The 24,945-nt window shown below is 43.8% G+C and overlaps 1 protein-coding gene across 1 annotated transcript in view; it reads right to left on the bottom strand.

Moving 5' to 3' along the window:
- The window catches only part of PLCXD2 (phosphatidylinositol specific phospholipase C X domain containing 2), a 48,520-nt gene extending 24,501 nt beyond the window's left edge, over nucleotides 1-24,019 (bottom strand). The window contains exon 1 of the mRNA XM_036066560.2: nucleotides 23,704-24,019. Coding sequence (XP_035922453.1) covers nucleotides 23,704-23,866 — 163 coding nt within the window. The 5' untranslated portion in view covers nucleotides 23,867-24,019. The remainder of the gene's footprint in view (nucleotides 1-23,703) is intronic.
- Nucleotides 24,020-24,945: the final 926 nt, after the last annotated feature.

Genomic DNA, 24,945 nt, shown 5'->3' with positions numbered 1-24,945 from the left:
AAGATGTGTGCTCAATGTTTTACCTCCTACACAGCATTAGAGTCCAAGATTATCGAAGAGACCAGGTACAAGAAAATGAGCTGGCCTTCTGAGGACCAGGGACAACTAGTTTGCTCTTTATGTGGAACAGCAGTTGCTACTTGATTCTTTCTGAGGTTTATTATTATGGGAACTAGGAGATCTCAAGTGAGCACACAGCAGTTTTTAGTTACAGTATTTTCATTACCTAGTTCTTGCAATTTGGAGGAGCCATTTTTTCCTGAACTCACTTAATTAAAAAGAATTTAAAGCAAGCTTCTTGGGAATGTGGTCTCTAAATAAAACAGGAAATTCAAAACACACACCCTGACATGAACATTTCATTAAAACACAGTGGCATTTCAGATTACATGGTGACACACTTTCAGCCACGGAGGGAAGACAGGAGTTACGTGAATAATAGGAGAAAGAGAAACTCCTTATCACATCTCTGGGTGGCATTGGGGAAGTGGGGATGGTGACCCCACGTCAAAAACTTCTGACCTCACATATTTAAGAAAATCTCTTTTCTCCACCCCCTTCCCCCTCCTTAGATACTACTCTGCCTTTGGTGAGCCCTTCTGACTTTGAAGCCCACTAGCCCCCTCCAAGCTGGTTCACTGAAACCCACACTCCCACGCCATGTTCACTCAAACACAATTCAGTGCCTCCTGTGCCCCTAGCCTATGCATTCTCAGTGGGGTGACACTGCCCCCAGGGGGACAGAAATCTGTTCTTGGGGGATGAAAAAATTCCTTCTCTTTTTATGTATAAAGCACAGATATATATATACAGTACTTAAACAGATATACAGTATATCTGTGGTATTACAATATCATTGTGTGTGGAGGGAGGGAAAGTGGTGGACAGGATAGAAATGGCTAAAAAGACTCTTTAGTGATAAAAAACAAAATGCTGAGAAATATCACTCTAGACTGAACTCCCCAGTAGCAAATGGACATCTGACTTGTCTGGGCTGGACCTCTGGCCCTGCACCTCTTTTTTGTTTGTTTCAAGTTTTTATTTAAATTTTAGTTAATATATTGTGTAATATTAATTTCAGGTGTACAATATAGTTATTCAACCCTTACATGTAACACCCAGTGCTAATCACAAGGCCATCCTTAATCTCCATCACCCAGTTAACCCATCCCCCCACCTACCTGCACCTCTTTTTATCCTTAATCAGCATGTCTCTCAATGCCTCCAGCAACTGCTTCTCACCGGACACCCATTCATAAGTTGCCCCAGTACTGGAAGGTTCTCTTCCCTGCTGCCAGAACACCAATGAGTTGGGAACCAACTCAATTCCCTCTTTTCCAGTTATCTTTTAAGGATTTTATTTATTTGTTTGAGAGGGAGAGAGAGAGAGAGAGAAAGTGAGCACAAGAGTGCAAGAGCAGGGGGAGGCAGAAGCAGACTCCCCACTGAGCAGGGAGCCTGACAAGAGTCTCGATCCCAGGACTACTGGGATTGTGACCTGAGCCAAAGGCAGAGGCTTAACCGACTGACGCACCCAGGCTCCCCTCCAGTTATCTTTTAAATATTCCCACTAGGCATCTCCAGGGCCAACAAGTCATTTGTCTGCCTCCTCTGCTGCAAAGGACCAGACTTGACGTTTATCAGATGCCAATTTAGCAAGAAGAATGTTGAGTCCTGAGACCTAACTTAATGAATTACCAGAGCACTGAATGAGCTAAATGGAGAGTTCCCACAGTGGATAAGAGCACGGGCTCTGGTGCCAGGCTGCCTAAGTTCATGATCCTGGCTCTACTGCTTACTAGCTATGTGACTGAAATGATGTGCCTCAGTTTCCTCCTTTGTAAAATGGGGATAACAACAATACCAACATCAATTGTTTGTGGTTAAGGTGAAATGATTAACTCCGGTAAGCACTTGGAAGAGTCCCTGGCCAACAGAAGGAGTTCAAGCATATCATCACTATTATTATTTCATTATTAAGGAATTTGTATCATCTTCCATTTGGATGATACTATCTGGTTTTTAAACAATGTCGTGAAACCTCATTAAAGATTTATATTCAGCGACCTGCTGCGGCAGTTGAATGGGAAAAATGAAATTAGCAGTTCAACTGGTTTATCTTAGGTTACCAACATCAAAGCCAACATCAAAAAGAGTAAGTTCAGATCACAGTATTTACAGTTTGTGTAAATTGACACTAAACATAAAATAATGAATTATCTCTAGTCAATAACTCAGGAATGTCAATAACTCAGGAGTAAATAAATACACTGACTATGTAATTTGAAAGTAGAAGAGAGAAAGTTCCAAGGGTATTCTTGAACTTTCTGTTTTTAACATCATAGACTTACACATCCTCAAGAGATTTCGATACAAAAACAGTTACAGAAAAACAAATCCAACCTCTTTCTAAAAACATGTTACCACATTTTTGGAGAGCAAAAGCCTATAGTCCATTATTTGAAATGGAAAAAACAGCCATGCTTTCCCAACCCATCAGTGTTCACAAATATCACTAAAACACTCAAACACTTATATAACCATCCAACAAAAGAATCTTTCCATAATATAAGGTATTTTAAACACCAAATACTAGAATCAACAACACTTTCAGAAGCTTTTCTGCATTTTCTTACACATTTGAAAATATTGGTGCATAGCTCCTAGGGACATGAGCACCGCTGAGTTGTTAGTTTGCCTCTCTCAACACGCTTTATCACCTCCTATTTTTCAGGCCTCTTGGGTTCACCTATTTTATTCACAGGCTTTTCACTGTTTGAGAAGACGTTTTCACTCACTAACATGGGAAGTTGAGAGCACTTACACATAACTCAAGCCTGCTGGGAGAGCCACTGAGCTGTGGATACAAAATATTCTCCATCTTCTCTTCTGGATGTACTGCAACTTAAAGGTATTTGATAGACCACATGGCTGAATTCACTATGATGAGATTTTTGACTAGTGAATTTCAGGTAAAACAAATTTACAAGTTGTTATGGCAAATGTTTAGATAGCGAGCCTTCATAGTAGGGATATTACAGGAGTGTTTGGAACTAATGTCTCTCTGTTACCAAAGCATTTTGTGCATGTTTGTGGGTATATGTTGACATTAAAACTGGCCCACCTGAGATGAAATCCAGAGAAAAATTCTTATTCAGGAGGGAAAAAAATGCCATGCTTCATTTACTTGGAAAAGTGTGTTTTAATAAAAGAATTGAAAAAAAGCCACCATTTCACAGGAAGTATGTTTACTAATATCAACAGAGAGCTTCAAATAGATAAAATAATTATTCTGCAAAATTTCTTATATTTATTTTTTTTAAAGATTTTATTTATTTTTTGACAGAGAGAGAGACAGTGAGAGAGGGAACACAAGCAGGGGGAGTGGGAGAGGGAGAAGCAGGCTTCCCGCGGAGCAGGGAGCCCGATGTGGGGCTCGATCCCAGGACCCTGGAACCATGACCTGAGCCGATGGCAGATGCTTAACGACTGAGCCACCCAGGCGCCCCATCTGCAAAATTTCTTTTAAAGACAACTATTATTTTGAGCTCATTTTGTAAGGAGCCATCTAAACTCCGTATAAACTCCAGATTTTTATCAGGACTTAATCATATTATTTCTATCAACACCTAAGATAGTCTGGTTCATTGCAAGCTTGCTCTTAAAACATGTACTGAACGTGTGTGCATTGGCTAGGAGGAATAGTCAGAGTGTTCAATTAGGGCTTGCCTATTTTATCTCAGTTGGAACTTTGGGTCACATGATTTGTAATTTACATATTCTTTCCCTGATTATTAGAGGCCAGAGTAATGCAGGCAGCTTGCGAGAAAACAGATGCAGTCGTCTTGCCAGTTACCCACTGGAGCTGATGCTGCATAAAATGGCCTGGAATGTCAAATTTATTTTTCCAAATTAACGTAAAATACAGACACTAAAAAAATGCTCAGGGCAAGTTAAGAAGATCTCAGCTGCAATGAAGACTCTTCCCCATCTAAAAACAACAACAAAAGGATATTAAAGGTACCCAAACACAAAGGACCACAACCTTGCTTGCACTCTGTCTTAATAGAGCTAAGTCATTCATATGACCAGAAGGTTTCTAGGAGGAGTATAGGCTCCAATAGATCCAAAAACGGTCAGTGCAAACAGCAGAAGAGAAGCAGTATCATGCTTTATAAAGAGAAAAGGTGTTAAGTGTTTACACCAATGAAAGAGACTAATTTTCTCACATCTCCTTAGAAGGAAAAGAAGAGAGAACAGACCCTAAATGCAACTGGGATCAGCAACTGGGATCAGAGGCCCAGCTGAACCATTCCTCCTGATAACTGTCCGTCTGTCCTTGGGTTTTGGAGATGACAGCCTGGTGACTTGTTAAGCCATTTTAAAGGGTTGAATTTTTCTGAGAAAATAAGAGGATTTTATGCCTCGATTTACCTGGAGCCCAGACAACTCTGTCTTCATAGAATTTCTATTAAAAAAAAAATCTTCTGACAGTATTTCTTAGAAAATGAGCTAAAAATGAGGTTTAGGTCCTCAAACACATTATCTCACTCAAAGTGTTTACATTTTAGTGGACCTGCGATTTTTTAAGAAATTCAAAAATTTTTCAAATATACTAAATTGAAGGTACTCAAAAGCATTCCCACTCAAGATCATTTGATAAAAGACTTTGGGTATTTTTCTAAGGTTTGGGGAGACCACTGCTTAATTTCAGAAATGACTAAAAGCCTACACCTCGGTATGCCTATGGAACGTATCGGCAAGGCCATGTTTAGGAAGAAGGGCTCTTTAGGAACTACTCACTCCCTTAGCACCGGCGTCCACTCTCAGACTCAGGGTGACAAGGAATATGAGGGACACCTCTGGCCCTTCAGAGATCATTGACTCAAGTGGACTCCAGATCCCCTACTGTTCAGCTCTGACTTTCCCTGGAGGCCATTTCCGCTCCTTCTCTGGCATCTTCCTGACTCATTACAGCCAGCTCTGCCAGGACCGTGGGCTTCCAGGGATAGCCACAGGGAGGGGCACACCGGCAGAGTAGGAGCTAAAGGGACCCGTCCACGAGGGACAGTGGATAAACCCCATATTTGGTGCCAGCTGACACAGGTTTTCACCAGTGATTTCTTACAAAATATGCGAGATGGGAAAAAAAAAAAAAGCTCTTTTTAATGCACATAGGCCACTCTTTATCTTGAATATGAACATGTGATAAGAAAAAAGTCCTTTTTAATACACACTCTCTTCTAAGCAGAGTGAAGCCTGGTAACTGTGGTATCTTTTGTTTGCTAAGCACAGCTGAAATATTCATCTTCGGCATTAATGGCTTTGGACACGCTTGAAGCAGTATTAAGCAGGGCTGGGGTGTGCAGGCTTGGAGGCAGAAGCTGGAGCGACCTGAAGTGCTCTGCGGAGGAAAGGGGGGGGCGGTGTCGGGAGGCAGGCTGGGAATCAGAGGGGGAAAAAAAGAGGGAATCACAGGGGCTGCAGGGCTTAGGAGAGACCCAGGGGAGGAAACAAACCTCACGTGGGGTTTTCAAAGGTGTGGTACAGTCTCATTTCTGCATTTCTCTCTACATCACAAATCAGTATGGTTCAAGTGACAGTGAAGGGGTGCCATGCTATTAACCTGTCCGAAGCAAAGCGCGTCTCCATCCAGCCCGGCTCATGGGCCCCATCGCAGCAGGGCTATCCCTGCTGGACTCTGGCTCCTGGCCTTGTGTCTCACCGGTGCCTGGACCAGAGTCTGCGGGCAGGGGCGCACCAGGCTGGGGAGTGGGGTGGTGCCACATAAAGTGGGGAGAAGGTGGAAAAGTATGAGGGGAGGCTTCTCTCTGATTGAGATGGACTTCAAAAACATCCCTTTATGGGGGCACCTGGGTGGTGCAGTTGGTTAAACGCTGGACTCGGTTTCAGCTCAGGTTGTGATCTCCGGGTTGTAATCTCAGGGTCGTGATCCTAGGATCGTGAAACCGAGCCCTGAGTCCGGCCTCGTGCAGAGTCTGCTTAAGTCTCCCTCTCCCTCTGCCCCTCTCCCCCCCATGCCGGTGCGCTCTCTCACTCTCTCTCTCTAAAATAAATAACTAAATAAATCTTTTACTTTATGAAAAATCTTTTTCTTAGTATGCTGGAATTCAAACCCTACCACAGGGCTAGCAATAATAACCATCCTTAAGCAAGATATATAGACTTTAGGGCCACTCTAAGGAGAAAAACAACGTATAAAGAAAAGCACAACACAGAAAAGGAGACAAACACCAGGAACAGCGAGTTTCACAAACGCTACTGGAGGTAACTGGAGCAACCACACCATATATTGTTCAGTTAATCCACACAAATAGGAGACTTTCAAGTGTGAGGCAGGGAATATCTTTTCATTAGTTGACTGAAGATTTATGACCACAAAGAGAGTCGAGCTGCAGCCTGACACTGCCCAGAATAGCACTGCAATCGTGTAGAGTGCAGCATTCCGCGGCCCCTAGGGCTGCACGCCGGGCGGAGCGGGCCGTTTCCCGCTGAGCAGGGGCTGCTGAGGCTCACGGGCTTCCATTCTGCTCCTCCACAGCCATAGGTGAGCTTGATGAACTTCCCATAAATAATAAATGCCTCGGCCTCATATGCCGCATTTGCCTTATTTAAAGGCAACAGATTCTCAGAAAGGATGAGCGACCCCAGGGGCGAGGCTTGCAAACTCTGAGCAGCCTTTTATCTGTTTCTTGCAGCGCAATAATCTATGCAGACTTCCCCAGTGATAATGGCATCTAGGAAAAGTATTTAGAGAAGAGTCCAACCTAATCTTTCTTCTCCTTTTCCCCCCGGTGATGTAAGGACAAAAAGATCGAGGCACAGGTGATGAGTTCCTTCACCCCACCACCTTCCCCGCTCACACGCTATTAGACTGTTCCTCTCAATTCTCCAATAAGCTAGTAGAAGATACAGACAGAATCGCCGACTCTGCATTTCCACTAACATTTAAAGGTCAAGGTTCCTTGTATTGCACATAATGATACCTTGCTCCCATGTGTATGAAAAGGATGGCTGTGAGAATTACTCAGGGGAGGAAGGAACCTTTGCTCACTGGGGGCAAAAGGACTTGATTTACTGCAATTCTGCTCAACACTTACGCTGAGATAGCTTGTTTCATCAAATAAAGAGGCAAATTAAAATCAGAAGATGAATTCACCCAGCTATCGTTTTTCACCTCTGCTCTTATTGATTTTAATATGGTTACCCTCTCAATAAATAAAGACTTCTAAAAGAACTGGATCAATGACATAAATAGGATCTGGTTTTCAACTTTTTTTTTTTTTTTTTTTGGTCAGAATAGAGACTTTTTTTTTGATTACTGGACTCTGGGTGCCAGGGACCAGGTGTTACCTCTGAAAGAAATTCCATCTGTGGGAAAGCCATTTGGCCTATCTCCATTTAAATTTCCCCATCTGAAGGAAGAATTTATTTTGGAAGAATCATATATTCAGTACATATTTCTTTAAAAATGATCTCTCCTTTCCCTCTGTTCCTCCACCCCCCAGCTCATGGGAACCTCTTTATCCAAGAGCTAAAAGCATCCCAAAGACATTCTGTTGACCTCCCCAGCATTTGCATTCCATTCCTTCATCATGAACTCGCAGGTGATCCCTGGTGAGGGCTCATGTCTGAAAATAACAACTTCAATCTTCTGAGTGTTTATCATGTATGCAATGTCCAGCTGGGCACTTTGCATACAAGATCTCTTTGGATCTCTGCCATGATCCTGCAGCAGTGATTACCTGCATTTTACAGATGAGGAACTGAGGTACAGACTGGTTTTGCAACTAGTTCAGGGTTACAAAGATCTCAAGTGGCCTGGGACAAAAATCCAGGTGTGTCAGACCAGAATCCACACAAAACCACTCTACGGATATAGTTGCTTCTATATGCTTAATAATGAAACAAGTCAAATGCATTGTATATTTACTTTCTAAGATGTGGTGATCACAGGGTTTGTTTTTAGAGCTAAATGCCTGCCCTCATCCCAATGCAGGAACTTGATGGAGAGATTAAAGTAATTTTGTATTTTGTAAAGACATGAATAATTTCTATGTAGGGACACACGAGGGCACTCTAACCTTCTCTCAGTTGAGGAAACATTTTCTTTATAGTTCCTCAGCTCAGAGCCTTGAATCCCAGCTCCGGTTCTACTCTGATTAGATCGTAAATTCACACTGGAGGTCGGTTGCTCCATCTGCAGATTTAGGAAGGTGGGTGAAATGAGCCTTCGGATCTCTTCTACGTTAAGAATCGGATGAGTCCAACTTATTAACAGTTTGTGAAAGGAATTTATGACCCTTTATAATTATTCATCATTGTAAAGAAATAAGATACATTTCTTTCATATTTACCATACTTAAGCAGAAAATGTGCTTATAAATTTAACTCATCATATTTGCAAAAAGCAAATCACTCTAAGACTGAGGGGTGGTCTTTTATTTATCTTTGGCTCATCTGAGAATTTTGTGAAATTGCTGGAGAAATTCTTGCCCTTCACACAGGTTCAAGTTCTCATTTTCTCAAGGCCACCTTATGGTTGGCTAGGGGTAGGTCTGCACGTTGATTGAACGCACTCGCCAGTAGCTCACTTCTTGTTTAGCGTCTACATGACAGCTCCCTTCACTCCAAAGGCTGGTGTTTGATTGCTTTGTCTGACATTTTTATGAAATTTACTGGGGGGGCTTTGAAAAAAACACCGTCATAGCCACCTTGCTCAGTTGAAATTTCTCACAGGGCAGGGTTATTTTAAGATTCATTTGACAAACTGCAGAATGGTTGAGATCCAGGGAAGCTCCTCACTCAGCTAGGTCCCTTCAGGAACAAGGATTTTTTTTTCTCTTTCCTGTAAATGAAGGATGAAGCCAGGTACTCCGACAGAGGAAAGGGAAAGAGGAGGAGGGGAAAGCCAAGAAGTAACAGTCTAAATTACACGAAATGATACGTTTAAAGGGAATTTGTACATTACACACAGCAGGGAAAGTGAACGAAAACACACCCCATTCTGAACGATGAGCGTCCTGACAAGCTTACACACCTGCTGAAAGCCTCTGCTGATCTTTTGGTATTAAGGTAGAAAGATCTTTTCTCGGCTGGATCCTCGCTGGGCGATTACTACACAGACCACTTAAACCACTGGGCTGCTTCTGTTCTGAGTCAATAAAAAGCCTCCTACATGTTTGGTCTTAAAAAAAAAAATGTGACTTGTTCAGCTGGAACAGGTTACCGGGCAGTGTTTCAAACACAACCATCCTCATGGGTACTCAGGCATTACAGTTCTGGCATGGAAGCAAATGCCTCAGATGAAAAGAAAAGTACTCTTTATTACAACCAACAAAAGGAACTGAAGCACAGCCCAACATTGGCCAATTTCCAACTCTACAGATATCTTTTATTCAAGTGCACTTAAATGAATTTGGCAAGATCAGTTTTTACAATCTAGTATTGTTACCAGGATTTTTGTTGCAATTTGCTTAACTTCTCTGTACTTCAGTTTCTTCATCTGTAAAATGGAGGTTATAGTACTTCTATCATTGGATTGCAAAGCTTGACCAGGCAGGTTTACGTAAATCAAGTAGAGCAGTATCAGCCACCTAGTAAATGCTTTATTAAGTGTTATATAAGTAAGCTCTTCTTTATTATTATATTTTATTTTTATTTTATAAAGCCTTGGGGCACTTTAAGAGAACTTTGCAATGCAATTATAAGATTTTGTCTTACCTTAGGCATCGTTACTTTCTCTATGTCCTACTTTCTCCTTAAATTAACTAGAAATATCTGCTCTTTATGCTTAAGTTCTCTGTAGATATTTCGGAATTCCACATTTCTCTCTCTGGCTCCCTCCTTCTGTTGCACAAGGTTCTTATTCTGAACCAGACGCTGACTATATAGAGGTGAGCAGACACTGCTGCGTGGTCGGAAGACAGGTGAACAGTCCCAACGGCACACACTATGTCCCATGAGGGAGGCATGCACAGACGTGGTACTGAGCTGTTTCTCGCAGGATGAGTTGTCTTGGGCCAAGTGAAGTGGGGACTGTTGGGAGGGAGGCTGTGACAGCAGAGGAAAGAGCATGTGCAAAGACTGGAGTCGTAAAGAGAGACAGCGGATTTTCTTTCAGGGTTTGGCTCCCTCCAGTCTACAAGATAAAGCGGGAAGTGCTCCGCACCACATTGAAAACCTCTCTCATCTGCCCTCCGTCCATCTGCCCAGTCCTTTTCCACTGCTTTCTCCTGTCACCTGTACAGGGAGCCATGAGGGCCCTTGCTTTCCCATCTCCGATTTCATCCATTTGGTTCCCTGTGTCTGAAATGCCCCTCCTCCCCATATCAAAATCCTATCCCTCCCCATATCAAAATCCTATCCATCCTCAGACCAGCTCCCAGGTGTCTTCCAGGGCAGCTGTTCCTTAACCCCCATCTGCAAGTAAGTGCTTCCTTTCCCAGGTCCCAAGCACAGTCTGCTTGTTTCTTTACTGTGGCATTCACCACCTTCTGCTTTTATTTGCTTTATTTGAACCTCAGTATCTCTCCTACAAGATTACAAACTATATCTCGTTAAATTTTTAAAGATTTCCTATAGTATCTAATATGGTGCTAGATATATATTTGGCCATCAAAAAGGACTGCTAATAACCATAGCTACATATCGAAAATTTATGCTTGTTTTGTGCTAAGCAATATTCTAAGCACAATGCATGTTTTATCTTATACAATTCTTAAACAACTTTGTTGTGTAGTAAAGAATTTAACCTTGCCCAAGGAGAGGTTAACCTCGACCAACCAGAGGGCTGGTCTTTTTCCTTGGCCCTGGGAGGTAATCTCTCAAACCCTTGCAATAGCTTGCCTGATAAGAGTATCTTTGTTCACCTGGGGACTTTGGGGCCACATCAGAACATCTAAGGATGAGATTTATGGTGATGGCTTTGAGTCATGTGGATAGACACCTGACCTTGGAGGGGCTGGGTACTGAGGTCAGCCATGTGGAGCCTCAGTGAGGACTCTGGATACCAAGGCTAAGATGCGCTTCCCTGGTTAGCAGTATTTTGTGTGTACTGCCGCCCCTCAATACCGGGAGACTAGCACCGTCTACAAGCCCGGGAGACAGGACAGCTGCAAGCTTCACGTTTGGAACTCTCCTGGACTCCGCCTTGTGTACCTCTTCACTTGGCCAGTTTTAACCTGTAGTCTTTAGCCGTAATAAAAAGGAACTGTGAGTACAACAGCTTTCAGTGAGTTCTGTCACTCCTTCCAGCAAATTATCTAGCAAAACTAAGGCTGATCTTGAGGACCCCAAAACTGGCAGTTGGTGTCAAGAGTAAGGGCAAATATATAGACCGTGTTTCCTCTAACCTTGTGCTCGTGAAGCAGGTGCTATCATTATTTCCACTTTACAGAGCAGAAAACTAAGGGACAGAGAGGTTAAACTGTTTATTCAACGTCACGTGATGAGTAATTAGGATCTGATCCTTGGTATGCTAAAACAGAACCCGTACTCTGAACTACTTCTCTATACTGTTTCTCCTGTGTATAAACATTAAAAATCGAGATACGGTAAAGCGTATTAAGAACAGACATAAAAATGAACATGCATCTTCAAATGATGGAAATGTTTAAGGCAGTTTTTGTAGAAAACATCTTGTGTTACAGATCAGGTATTTCATCTCTATGAATATTACAATAAATGGGATTTGAACAGACTGTCATTTTGCATGCTAAAATAGGTCTGTGGCCTGAGCTGAGAACATACTCATTTGCAAAGTTACATATAAGAAGTGGGTCTTGGGGCACCTGGGTGGCTCAGTCGTTAAGCGTCTGCCTTCGGCTCAGGTCATGATCCCAGGGTCTTGGGATCAAGCCCCGCATCGGGCTCCCTGCTTGGCTGGAAGCCTGCTTCTCCCTCTCCCTCTCCCCCTGCTTGTGTTCTCTCTCTCTCTGTGTCTCTCTCTGTCAAATAAATAAAATCTTTAAAAAAAAAAAAAAAGAAGTGGGCCTTATGGTTATTGGATATAGCAAAAGATTTGCTTAAAAGAAGACAGAAACAGAAAACCCTCACACTCGTTGGGAACAAACTCATTGCCCCTTGCCTTTTTGTTTTCATTACCTGTATGTGAACCAGGTCACAAATCATCTGCCTGTGAGCTCACCTGACTCCACCAAGTAGATGTAAATACTTTTCCCTTTGTGCATCCACCGCCTCTTGAACTTGATGAACCTGGGACACCTTGAGGCAATTATCTCCGTATCTGTCCCGGATACCTGACTGTGAGTATCCCTACAGTTCCTAAGTTTCTGGCATATCGTAGGCACTGAATACATGCATCTAGAATAAATGCAAGCATGATTGCTTGAATAAACAGATGTTTAGAGAGTTGCCTAGGGCAGGTAAGCCAAGTCCTCTGATCCTTTCCCAAACTTCTCTTTGGTCCATCCATCTTCTTGAAACAGGCAGAGTTCTCTGTCTGCACCTCCTCACCCCCAGCACCTGTATGCCCCAGTTCCATTTATCTCCATCTATCCTGCTAGCTTGAGTTATCTGGTTCAACGAAGAGGAATATGTCAGGAAACACACAGGACAAAAATAAGCCAGAAAGGATGACGAAAGGAGCAGCTATAATAAAACATCACATCGAACAATTTAAAAGGATAAGTCCTAAAGAGTAGATTTCCTGCAACTCATTCCTGTGTAAATTATTTTCTAATAACATCTCCTTGGGGTGTCCCATTTCACACACCTGAATTAGGTCCTTGGGAAAAATGCAGCATTTGTAGGGAATGCGACTCCATGCTGACAAATGCAGAAAAGGCTGAGGCATCTTTAGGATCTACAGAATCTAGCCAACACGAGTCCCAGGCTCGAGATCTGGGGACCATTTAGCAGATTCCCAAACCAAAGAATAACGTCTTTAAACCCTGTCAGTCCAAAGGGATAAACTTCATCTATCCGACTGGATTATTTTCCATAGGGCGTGTGGGAGAGTATTAATAACAACGGTCAAACTGCCCACAAAATCTGAGAGGGCCACGTGGTCCATTTAATTTTTAATCAAGTGCCTACTGAATTTGGAATTACTCACAATGCAACAAAGCCACTGGGTGAGGCAGAACACTGGAAAGCAGAGGATGCTGATCAACTTATCTTTATGGGCTGAGAAGCCAAGAGGTATCCCACTGTCTGAGGACTGACATTAGCCTGGGAAGCCAGAGAGCTACTCCTGGTCTACTCCCCAACTGGCTGGATGAGCTAGACAGCTGGAGTAAATCCGAGCTTTTCATGGTGCTTTTCAGACCCAGAATGTTGTCAGATGAGATATTTATATGTAAAACAAATACAAGCAGAGCTTCTCTGGTTCAAGGTCTGCCCCAACAGTCCCCACTTCTGGCCATGAGGAGGAGTCCTGAGGGGCACCAAGCCTCACCCAGGCTCTTGCAGGGCACCATGAGAATTCCACTGCCCCAGATATTCTCTGAATTGGCCCCAACATCCTAGGATTTATGTGAGTCAAAGGGGTTTCAATTCCATGTCTGGGAGGCATTTTAAAGCCCTCTACAGATGGATGGGCATCTATTTTCTTTTGAAAGACTTTCTCTTCCTCAAATGTCTGGGAGACTCTGATCCCCATCCCAAAGTAAGAGACTGTATAGGAATTCATTAATAAGAAATTCTTTCTCTGTTTTGCTCATTATCACTCTGCTTTGTCTCTGAACAGATGGCATCATTTTTGGTAAAGTAACACCTCACAAAGGGCACTTGGTCATCCCCTGATAAGCTTTCTCAGTTCCAAAATAATCACATTCTCTTTAGCAACTTTTCAGTTTTTAACACAAAAATAAGAATAATACAAAGGTTTAGGGGAAAACAGGAAAATGTTTAGGGTGAGAAGAAAAACTTATATTACATTAAATATTCTACTACAAAATTCTCCTGCTTTTATTTAGCCTTTTGGTGTACCCCAGGATGTGAGTGCATGAAATACATGGTATTTGATGGCGTGGTAACATTACTAAATGTTTCCATTTCACAGCTGGTTTGTGCTATAGTGCACAGAGCTAACCTCAACTCCCACCCCCAAGCTGCCAATATAGTTGAAGAAATCATTAAACAAGACATGAAAGAATTCATGCAGAACAAGCCTACACTAGATGAGCTTCTGAGGGTCACTTATCTGGGACTAGAAGTTTTGGGCAGAGTTCCTGAACAAAGTAAAAGTTTAACTGAAATCTAAAAAATATATATATAAAAAGAATAAAGACACTGATTCCAAACTCAAATCTTCTTATATTGGATATAATAGTAGCTGTGGGTGAGGGTCCGGGGTTGGGCAAATTGTGAAAAGTAAGACTGAGCTCTGAAATGATTTCCACTGAGCGCTGTCTAGGCCCTTCTCCCAATTCTGAGAAGTCCCACAGGTCCCTCAAACTCGGCGTGCCCCAAACTCAGCACATCTGCTTTCCTCTGCCACCCCTAACCTGCTTCTTCTCCTGTATCCCTATTTTCACCCTCAAGTCCTGTCAATACTTCCTCCAATACATCTCCTGTGTCTTCCCTTTTCCTTTGTCCACACTGTCACTCTCCTGCTCAGGTCAGCATCTCCTCCCACTGGGAGGGCCTCATCAACAACCTAACTGCTCCAGTTGGCTCCAGTACTCCCAATTCCAATATACTTCGTGGACTGCAGCCAGAGCGGTGTTTCCAAAACACAGGGCTGACCTTGTCATTCACCTGCTTAACGTCCTTCCCACCACCATTGAGGTAAAGCTAAATGACTTTAACATGGCTTGTTAGACCTCCCTGTACCTTGCCCCTCCCCTCCCAAAAACCTACAGTACAACTACCGTGAACGATTTTGGTTTGTTAAGTGGGCCATTTTCTCTCTTCTCTTTCTTTTTCTCTCCACATTTTTTCCTCTCCTAGAACACTCTCATCCTCAGGGCTAACTCCTACGCATCCTTCCCAGCGCAGTCTATTCATCACTTCCCCCAGGAGGCTTCCCTGAACTCCCAAGTCTTGTTAAAGATGCCCATGCCATATACTTCTTCCAGTAGTAACTTCTGCCTCCCCAATCATTCTAATAGTATATTGTGTTATAACTACTTGTTTCGTTTTGTTTTTAAAGAGCAGTTACTCATCACATACAATATAACTACTTGATTAAATGTCCATTTCTCTGGAGAGCCTGGGTGGCTCAGGTCATGATCTTGAAGCCCTGGGATCGGCCCCATATTGGGCTCCCTGCTCAGTGGGGAGTCTGCTTGTCCCTCTGCCCCTCCCCCCACTTGTGCTCACATGCTCTCTCGCTCTCAAATAAATAAATAAAATCTTAAGGAAAAAAGTCCCTTTCTCCAACTAGATTGTAAGCTCTTTGAAGGCAGGAACTGTGTGTAATGATCATCACTGTGTCTAGGAGAGGGCCTGGCATATGAGAGGAAATCAATACATAGGTATTAAATAGAAATGAAAGAAAGAGTAAGTTTCTCATATTACCCCTCAGCATTCCTAATAACTGATGTGCCATTTTGTTTCTCTTCACCCTTATGTAGTTATTTGGGGGCTTTTCACCCATTGCTGACCAAGTCTTTCAATGGCTGCTGTTTGCCCTGGGATAATGTTTAAAGTTTAATCTTAGCATGGCACGTAAGACTCCTTAGCCTACTTTGCCAGTCTCATCTCTGTTTAAATGAAATCTATGTTCTGACCATACCAGACTGGTTGGCTTTTCTCAAGGTCACCCTAATCACTCACTCCTCGCTCCTCCTGGGTACCTCTGCATTGTGATAACCTTCCCTCTACCTTTAACACCTATTTACTATTTGCTCTTTATGATTCAACCCAAGGCTCCTCTTGAAAGCTCAATCTACCAGGCTTCCCGCCTCCTCCCAGTAATGGAATTGGGAATTGGCTTTCTGAGTGTTACAGTATCCTATGCATTCTTCTCCACAGTGTTTGAATTTTAGCTTCTCTTTTAAGACCATAACTTCATGAAGAGCAGGGAGAAGACTCTTCTCTCCATGCTCACCTCATCTAACACAGTACCCGGCACAAAAGTGCTCAACAAACATCCTTTGAATACCCAACTTTCCTTTAAATGAATACATTTTTTAAATCTAGGCAGTGAAAACCAAAAGAAGCAAAAGGGTAAAGAGCTTTGAAGATCCATATGGGCACCTCTTGCCACGACAGTGACCTGAACTCAAAGTTCAGGAAGGAGGGATGCTGTCTTCACCTTTATCTCTGACACTTTTTCACCTGGTTTCAATTATACTTTATAAGAATATTGCTGTCAGCATAGAAGCCTTCAAATCATACATGTTCATAAAATATTCATCTCAGTCGGACAGTGTCTAGGAATCGTTCAGTCCCCGCATTACGCAGACTGCTGCGCACTCCGCCACATTAGCAGGACAGGGTACAGATGCTTCCGGTTCTTCCTTTGATACCGTCAGGTCTGGACAGAGGGAAAAAATAGCAACAGAATATTCTCTGGAAAAAAAAGAACCTTACAGCGAACAGTTCTAGAATAATTGGAAATTAAAAAAACAAAAACCAAAAAAACCCCACCTGTTATTCTCCTAGAAAATTCCAGCGGCTTCGTAGACTGTGAATCCAAGGTAGACCGCGGACACTTCATAGCACCACCTACACATCCCCCTGGAGCAATGCCGGCCTCTGTGGCCAAAGCCACGTTACCTTGGAGCTACTAGAGACCTACTAATGTAACCCTCCCAGGGACTGTTTGATCCTTATGGGCGCTCAGCAATACAATCCGAATTCCCGGAGCTGTGAGAAGTGAAGGGCCCTGGCTCCACCAGGTGTGTAACTACTCAAACCAGCGCCGTCACAGTGCTCCTCTACCTCAATTTGGTTCTTGATGGGTGTTCAAATCCTTTCACACACACAAACACACCCACCTACTACAATGTCTATAAATAATCCCTCCTCTGCAGGCCAGGTTTGAAACTCTGATTAGGGTTACTCAGCATTTGTGAAGAGGTTCAAGCTTTTCACAAAGGCAAAGCATTTCTCTAACAGTTACTTCTAGCTGCCTGTACTTGGAAGCTCTTAGGGGCTGGGTGGGGGAGACTGGAGCCAACCTGTCCCCTGGCGGGGTACGGGTGGGGGTGAGGGGGTAATCAACTCAAATCATGGGATAGAAGCCGACTGTCAGCTTCAGAAGCACATCTGAAACAGCAGTGTGCAGGGGAAGGCGGCAGGCTCCTAGGATTTGAGATGTCCGTAGGCATGTTTTGCAAGATCTTTATCAAGGGAAAACAGCAACAGGCATGAAAATTTAGGCTCTCCTGAGGCCACAGCTCAGTGTGTGTGTTGGGTGATGGGTAGCATGTGTGTGTTAGTGTGTGTGTAGGGGGTGATGTGTATGTTTGGAGGGATTGTGAGGCTATTCCAATGGCTGGGGAAAGAGTTATAAAGTATGTATAAAGATCTATTCAAAGGAAAGCATTTCCTAACATCCCTACTCTTGAGCTGTGAACGCAAGGACTGGGTTAGGAGGGCAAATGGTGGGGAAATGAGGAGAGGAGGGGCAAAGTTAACAGTATGGCCCTGTCACAGAGAGTCGCATTTTCCCCAAAGGCTTTGGATGGCTGAAGATGACAAAGTTTGACAGCTGAATTTGGGATGGGGGACAGAGTAAGTAGCTAAAGAGGTTCTTCTGGCTCTCTTGATCAGCTGCCCTCATACTGCCCTTAAGTCTCCCTTGGTACTCACATCCTGGGCAACCCTCCATGTATCCTTCCCTTAACTCTAAGCCCCCTTGAGGGGATGACCATTCAGGTTATCCTGATCTGATCAGACAGAGAACACTGAGCCACAAGGCTTAATTGGAAGGTCAGCTCCTTAACTAGACTGTGCCTTACCTGAAGGGATGGACTGATCTTACACTTCTTTTTGGTTGTCCATTCCAGGTGCAGGTTTTTAATAAATCCATCATAATTAATTTTTAATGACACATCATTTTGTGACAGAAACTGTTCTAAGCATGCTATGTGAATTAATTTATTTGTCACACTAACGAAATGATGTAGTGCCATTATTATCTCTGTTTTACAGAGAAGGGCACTGTAGCACAGAGAGTAAGAAACCTGCCCAAGGTCACAGAGTCATCAGGAACAGAGTTGAAGTTCAAATCCAGACAGAGCGGCACTAGCGTTAACGCTCTAAACCAATCCATGATTCGTTCTGCCTCTGGAAGATATGAGTGATTCCTGAATTCCTTGCGGCTTTTGTGTGACTGGGGGGCACTGGTAGGGAAATCTAAGGAAGTGATGAGCTTCCTTAGAAGAAAGACCTACTAATAAGAACACCAAAGTCAGAGGCTCTTTTTATTCCTCACCATGACCACCCAGAGAGAAAAAAATAAAAAACAAAAACGTATTCCCACTTAAGGGTCCATTTTGGTTCCATAAGATTGTTTTTCTTGACTGGGTCAGCCCTGGTAGACTCAGCCTTGTCCTTGGTTTTCCACAGCCTCAAATCCTGTAGGGGGATGGGTTTCTTTCTAGGGCCAACTCATGGCTCATGCTATCCTCAAAGTGGAGCCAACCTAGAATTCTTGTTCCACAATGTGTGTTATGCCCCTTTGGGTCCCCAAATCTCTTTTGGATGCATCAGACCTAATCCAACTTCCAAAAGCATAATTTGAGTAATGATCTCTTCGTCCTGCCCCTGTAATAATCTGGTCGTCTGCATGACACACATGTGGGAAGTGAGAAGAGCTAGAGAACTCACCAAGTGGTCAAAGGCGGAACTGCGTGGGACAGGGATAGAATTCCGAAAGGTAAAAAAGAAGGGGATGATCCTCAGGAAGATGAGAACAGAGAAGGGTCTGGGAATTGGAGAGCAGTGAGGAGCATCTGGGCGAGGGTTGACACTGGAAAGGGAGAGGCCAGGTCAGTGGAAGGAAGGTGAAGAGGGGAACAAGAAATGAGAGCAGGCTGGGGCTGAGGCCAGGCAGGAAACATGAGAAGCTCACATTTGACAAGGGAAGAGAGAAGGCAGAAAGGATGCAGGGTGAAAGAATTGTTCCTAGGACACAAGTTACACCAGAATTCCGCTTCTGACTCTCCTGACCATTTTGCTCTGCCTCAGAATTTTCACTTCCAATGGGGCTCAGTGATGAGCCTTATCTAAAGCTACGGGAATACTATGCAGAAGGAACAAGAGATGGCTGCGAAATGTGGCTTCAGACGGCTTTTTCGCCAGGTAAACCTAATCAATCCATTCAGTTTAGCTCTGACCACAATCAAACACGATGGTGGCTGCAAGCGAACCACTCTCCAGCATCCTTACTCTCCGGGTCCCTTGCATTCAATCATCCACTTGTCACCAATGACCAAGCTGCTACCCTGTACTAGGACCTAGGATTATAAAGAGAAATAAGACATACTCTCTGCATGCAAATTGTTCATAGATGATATGGATGACAGACAGCCAAAAATAACAATGTGTTCAGAAGTGCTATGATAAAGTTATTAACAAAGCATTACTGAGAGGCAGGAGAGAAAGTCCTCCAACCATTTCCCATCTACCCTCATCCCTGAGCTTAACTGGTTTATTTCATCAGGAAAGTCTCCTTCCAACCCAGACCACCTGCCTAGTCACATCCCTTGAAATTTTGACCATTCTTCAAATCTTGAGTCAAATGCCATGTTTGTTCAACAAAGTAGTTCCTAATCTGAGAAGTAGGAACTAACGGGAATTAATCTTTCTAGTCTCTGTGCTTCCATCACACCTTTATATCTCTGTTTTAATATTTACCCCAATTATTTTGAACTATATATGGTAATTTGTGTATATAAAACTAAATTGAAAGCTCCTTTATACTAAGGTTGATGCCTGATTCATCCTTGGGTCTCCCCCAGGCCTGAGCATGGACGTTTCTTAAAATGTACTCAGGGTCAGTTTATTTAGACTAATTATTCTACAGTTCCTTTTAGGATGCTAAAGTGAGAGGACCCTGCTTCATCCTGGCAGTTGTGAGTACTTGTTTGCACATGCCAAAAATAATTTCTTGTTCTAAAGGGGCATAAAAGAAAGAGCTTTTAGACCTAAAATGACTCATTCTTCTATCTCTTTTCACGTTTGGACAAAGAATGGGCATTTATAAAAAAGCCTCCAATTAATCAAAGAATTTTTAATTTAGAAAAGACTCTGTATTTCATTTAATCCAACATCTTAATTACAAATGAGGAAACTAAGTCCTGAGAAATTCAGATGCTTCTTCAGTATCACACAGCCAGAATCAACAATATCAACTTTCTTAAGTTCAAGGCTCTCTCCAACAGACTAAACAGTTTACCTTCAATAAAAAGGGAAAAAGCATGGTTTAAAAAAAATCTAAAAAAAAAAAAAAGACAAGAAAAGAAATACACTAAACTATAGAAAAAGAATTCATTGAAAACTATACACGTTATAGAAAACATTTTTTCTATCAGTCCATTTGTCCATAAAGAATATCATGCTTTCACTAACGTCAGTGAAAATGTTTGTAGAGTTTAAAGCTTTAATTTAAAAATCTGACTTTTGCAATTTCCAGATCCTTTACCCTTGGGGTCTCCAATCATTCTAAACGGTTGGCAATGAGATTTGTTCTGAGGTTCTTCTCCAGGATATTTCAATATGTTTGGGCGATACCGGTCATTAACAGGTGTTCTTAACAGTTGTACAAGTAAAATAATACATCAAGGCTTTGTTGAGAGGTACACATTCACACCTGTTCTCTCCCATCATGACTTAGGCAAATGCAGCAGATGCACTCAAATTTGACGTAGTTTACTCCATCCCAGTTCTACTATTCTTGCCAGAACCCCTGCTTTTTCTCTGACCTTTCCCAGGTCAATGCCGCCCCATCCTCATCCTGACAGATCTGACACAATCTTACAGACACCCTACATCATCGGCTGGCACACAGGAGCACATACATGGCATAAACATCACACAAAATGGGTCTAAACAATAAATCTGAATTTAAAACTTCCTGCGTTCCAATTATAAACAGGGATATGTGTATATATACATACACACACACACATACACATATATATCACATATATACATATATAATTGTAAACATGTAAATATATATATTACTCAGATATATAATATGTACACATATGTCTGTCTATTTATCTATCTCTTCACAGTGATACATAATCACTCAGATAAAGACCACCTACTCTTAAAAATTATTTCATTTACCGCAGAGGACAGACTGTAAAAACTGCTTTTTAGTTAGAGACTACCACCCCCTCCCCCAGTACACACACACACACACACACACACACACACACACACACACACAGCTGCTCTGCACTCCCCAAGGCCCCCTGAGGGGCACAGGGATAGTGCATGGGCTTTAGAGCCAGCTAGATAGGGGCTTAAATGTTAGTTCTGTTATTTACTATTTGTGTGATCTTAAAAAAATTACTCAACCTCTCTGGACAATAATTTTCTTATTTCCAAAATGAGGAGGTTAGTAGCTACCTTGGAGGTGTAGAGATTTGAGGTAGTGTTTGCCAGTGGGTACTGAGGTTAGCACTTAGTAAATAAGAACTATTATGCTGAAGGTGATCACGAAGGGGAAGAGGTGGAGGGGAAATGGGGGAGGAAGATGATGGAGATTCCACGTCCTGAATGCCTTCTGTATTTCAGAATTTCTCCGCAAGGCTTGGCAGAACTTGAGTGCTAGCCATTAGCTAGGGAATATTAAGCTTGAGGGAGGGGAAAGGAAACTGGGCGGGGGGGGGGGGGCAGGGTTTGTGGGGGGGCCATAAATGGCTAGCACTTACATGTGATTTTCCTGTGTTGAACTCATATATACATACGCTCATGCCCCTTCCACAGCTGGGAAAAGGACATTCACAGAAGTGAATTCAGCATGTTGAGGAGTCAAGGTCATTTTTTCTTTTTCTTTCTTCCTTCCTTCTTTTTTGTTTTCTGCATAGAAGGACCCACTTCACAAAGCAGGGTGAACAAATTCCTATGTCCTCCATGGTGCCTAATCATAGCATTTCCAGTCACAGCAGCAGGCTCTGGCTGTTTGCCCCCTTCCCCTGGCAATTCTAGTAATTGTGAGATACCCTATAGATTGCAGAACAAATGCCCAGCTCCTTTCTGGAGTCACGGTGTCAGAGCACCCAGCCAAGCCACTGGCGGAGCTGGGGCTGTGGTGTGATCTGTCCGTCCAAAGTACAACAGGAAGGAGGAAGCCCCAACCTTAGGGCCTGCCTAAGATGCCATGCTGTTTGCAAACACACACTACCTGCCATACCACCTGACCAAACAATTCCACCGGAAAGCCTGAAGACAAATGATTAATGTTAAAAGAAGCCTGTGCATCATTTCAGTGATGACTCCACAGGCGTCAATTAAACATGGAAAAGACCTGTTCTGAAGCATGACCGTCTGGCATTTCCCAAGGAACTATAGTCAATGGCTGATAAAACACAAGTGATCGTAACTATCAAGAGATTTAGCAGCCCTCTCCTTGCTCAAAAGTAGCAAGAGCCCAGGAAGACAATGCACCTGGACGACCTCCAAAAGAAGAGGCGAGGAAGGAAAAGCCTGCATCTGAAGCCAGCTCTGCTCTTCCTCATGCATAGAAAGCAAAGATCTGGGTTGCATGAGGTCATGCAAAAAAATCAGACTGCTCCCAGGGATGCTTGCGAGTTTGTCTGGTAGTCTAGGGGCGAAGAGCAATTGTTCTATCTCCAGTTGAGAGAAAACATTGGCAGTTGTCCATCCCCTGCTCCTAGGGGTGCTTTTCAAGTACAGGCATCTGGGACTTTGCCCAGCACAGGAGACCAAGTGATCTTGGATCACTGTAGTCCAAATGTCTCTCCCTAGAAACCATGCTTTAACCAGCTTTTGAGCGGAAGGAAGAGGACACATTTAACAAATTTAATGAGAGTGATACCAAGGCATAAAACGCCCAGGAGAGAAACCATGGCTGGAGCAGAAGTGCTTTTCAACGCTTCGGTTCTAGAGCAGTCAGGCAGACACCTGTGTATATATAGACAAATCTTCAAACACCACCTCATCACACCTAATGACTGCCTGTGACCTCTGATGAGCATTTGCATTCTCTATTTCTGGCTTTTCCAACAGCAAAAATATGTGTCTTTATACTCAGTCCTGGTTCTGAACCTGTTCTCTAATGCTTATCTTTGTTTGTTTGTTTGTTTGTTTGTTTTTCCTATATGCAAGGTCAGGTGAGTGAGAAAGAAAATACTTTTCAGTTTCAATTTTGACCCAGATCTAAAATTGTTAATGACTTTTTATTCATTACTCTTGATCTCTCCTTCTTTCTTGCAGCGATTCATGTACATGCACCCCTCACATGGCCTGGTTCCAACATTAAGACTGTAACATTCTGAGAATGAGGCTACCAAGTAAAAACAAAACAAAACAAAACAAAAAGACGCAAACAAACAAAAAATGGTGCTTCCATGCTCCCGAGTCCCCTTTGCCAATGAGGCAGTGTACTTAAATCTGTTTACAGCAGCTGCTTCAGGGTTAAGTTTTTGGTTGGAAATAAAAAGGTTTAGTAAGGTCACTGACAATTATTTTCTCAGCACAACAGAAAAGCAACCCAATCCATTAATAATAACAACACTAAAATGGCAGAAGCAAACACAGTGGGAACAAGCAGGAATAGAAGAGTACCTGGGATTGCCAGATTGGAAAGGGGGACGTTGTGGAGGTGAGGGGGGAGCGAGGCCATCCAGTCGGCATTGCAGACCTCCGATGATGTCTTTGTCCCGCTGGGGTTGGGGGAGCAGATGGTCCCCATCCTGAGTTTCCTCCTCACCTTCCTAACTGCTAGCATTCCTCTTTGTCAGTCAACAAACTGCCCAGCCTGAGCCCGGTGCCACTCACTCAGTGATCATCACGGCCCGGACTCTAGACATTCCAGGGCCATCTTTGTCAAGCCAGTCTTGCCGAAAGACCTTTCTGCCTGGGAGACGGGGCAAATAGGTGGTTCCCTACCCCCGCCCCCCCCCCCCAGCACCCGCAGTCCCCACCCTCTCCCGCCCAGCCGCTCTTCCACTCCCTTAATCTGCTCAGACCCGGCTCCGTTAAACTTCTTAGGTTCCCCTCTGGAGCCGGGGTTAGGTAGGCCCCTAGAGATAAATCTTAGAGAAACTGAACGTCCGACGAGCCGCCACGCCCAGAGCCACTCACACGACAGGTGCCCACACGGCGTACGGACAAGCCGGTGGGTCTATACACACGTGAGCGCCCGGACGCAACATCACCGGCCAGATTTATGCCTCAAAGTGTGTCACTGGGCTGGCACAGAAGCTGGGCCTGCCTACTACTCCTCCACCGGCTTCTCGGCGCACACTCCCCCTGCCCTGTGGCTTTCCGAAGGCGCTCAGAAGTGTAACCGGCGGCTCCCGGACTCCCGGCAGCCCCGCCCCGCACTGCCGGGCAGATTTGCCGGGCTACGCGGCCCGTGATTGGCCGCTGGCGGAGCGCGCTCCGATTGGCCTGCGCCCTCCCGGGCTGCCCCTCCGAGCGCTCCCACCCCTCGGCGGCCCAGTCCCCTCCCTCCGTTACTCCCGCCTGGGTGAAGGGGGACAGGCACCGCTACGGGGACCGCAGAGGGGGGGAGCTTGCCGGCGGGGGCCAGTCCTGGGACCTCAGACGGGTCCTTCCTCCGGCCTTCCGCGCAGCCAGCACTCAGATGTTGAACACGGCCACAGATGTTTCTCTCCTTGCGTCTTTCCCCTACACACACACACACACACACACACACACACACACACGACAATCACATAGAATGTATTACATTTTCAATAGACCACAGAGGCAGCAGAAATAGGGGGAGTAAGGAGGCCGAGGAAGGTGCAATATCTCATATTTGGATGACAACCTCAAGGATGGTTTGTTTCAACTGTTATA

The sequence above is a fragment of the Halichoerus grypus genome, chromosome 1 (genome assembly GCF_964656455.1).
Source record: "Halichoerus grypus chromosome 1, mHalGry1.hap1.1, whole genome shotgun sequence".
NCBI classification, from domain to species: domain Eukaryota; kingdom Metazoa; phylum Chordata; class Mammalia; order Carnivora; family Phocidae; genus Halichoerus; species Halichoerus grypus.
The sequence above is the reverse complement of the archived record's forward strand: the minus strand, read 5'-3'. Positions and strand labels throughout refer to the sequence as shown.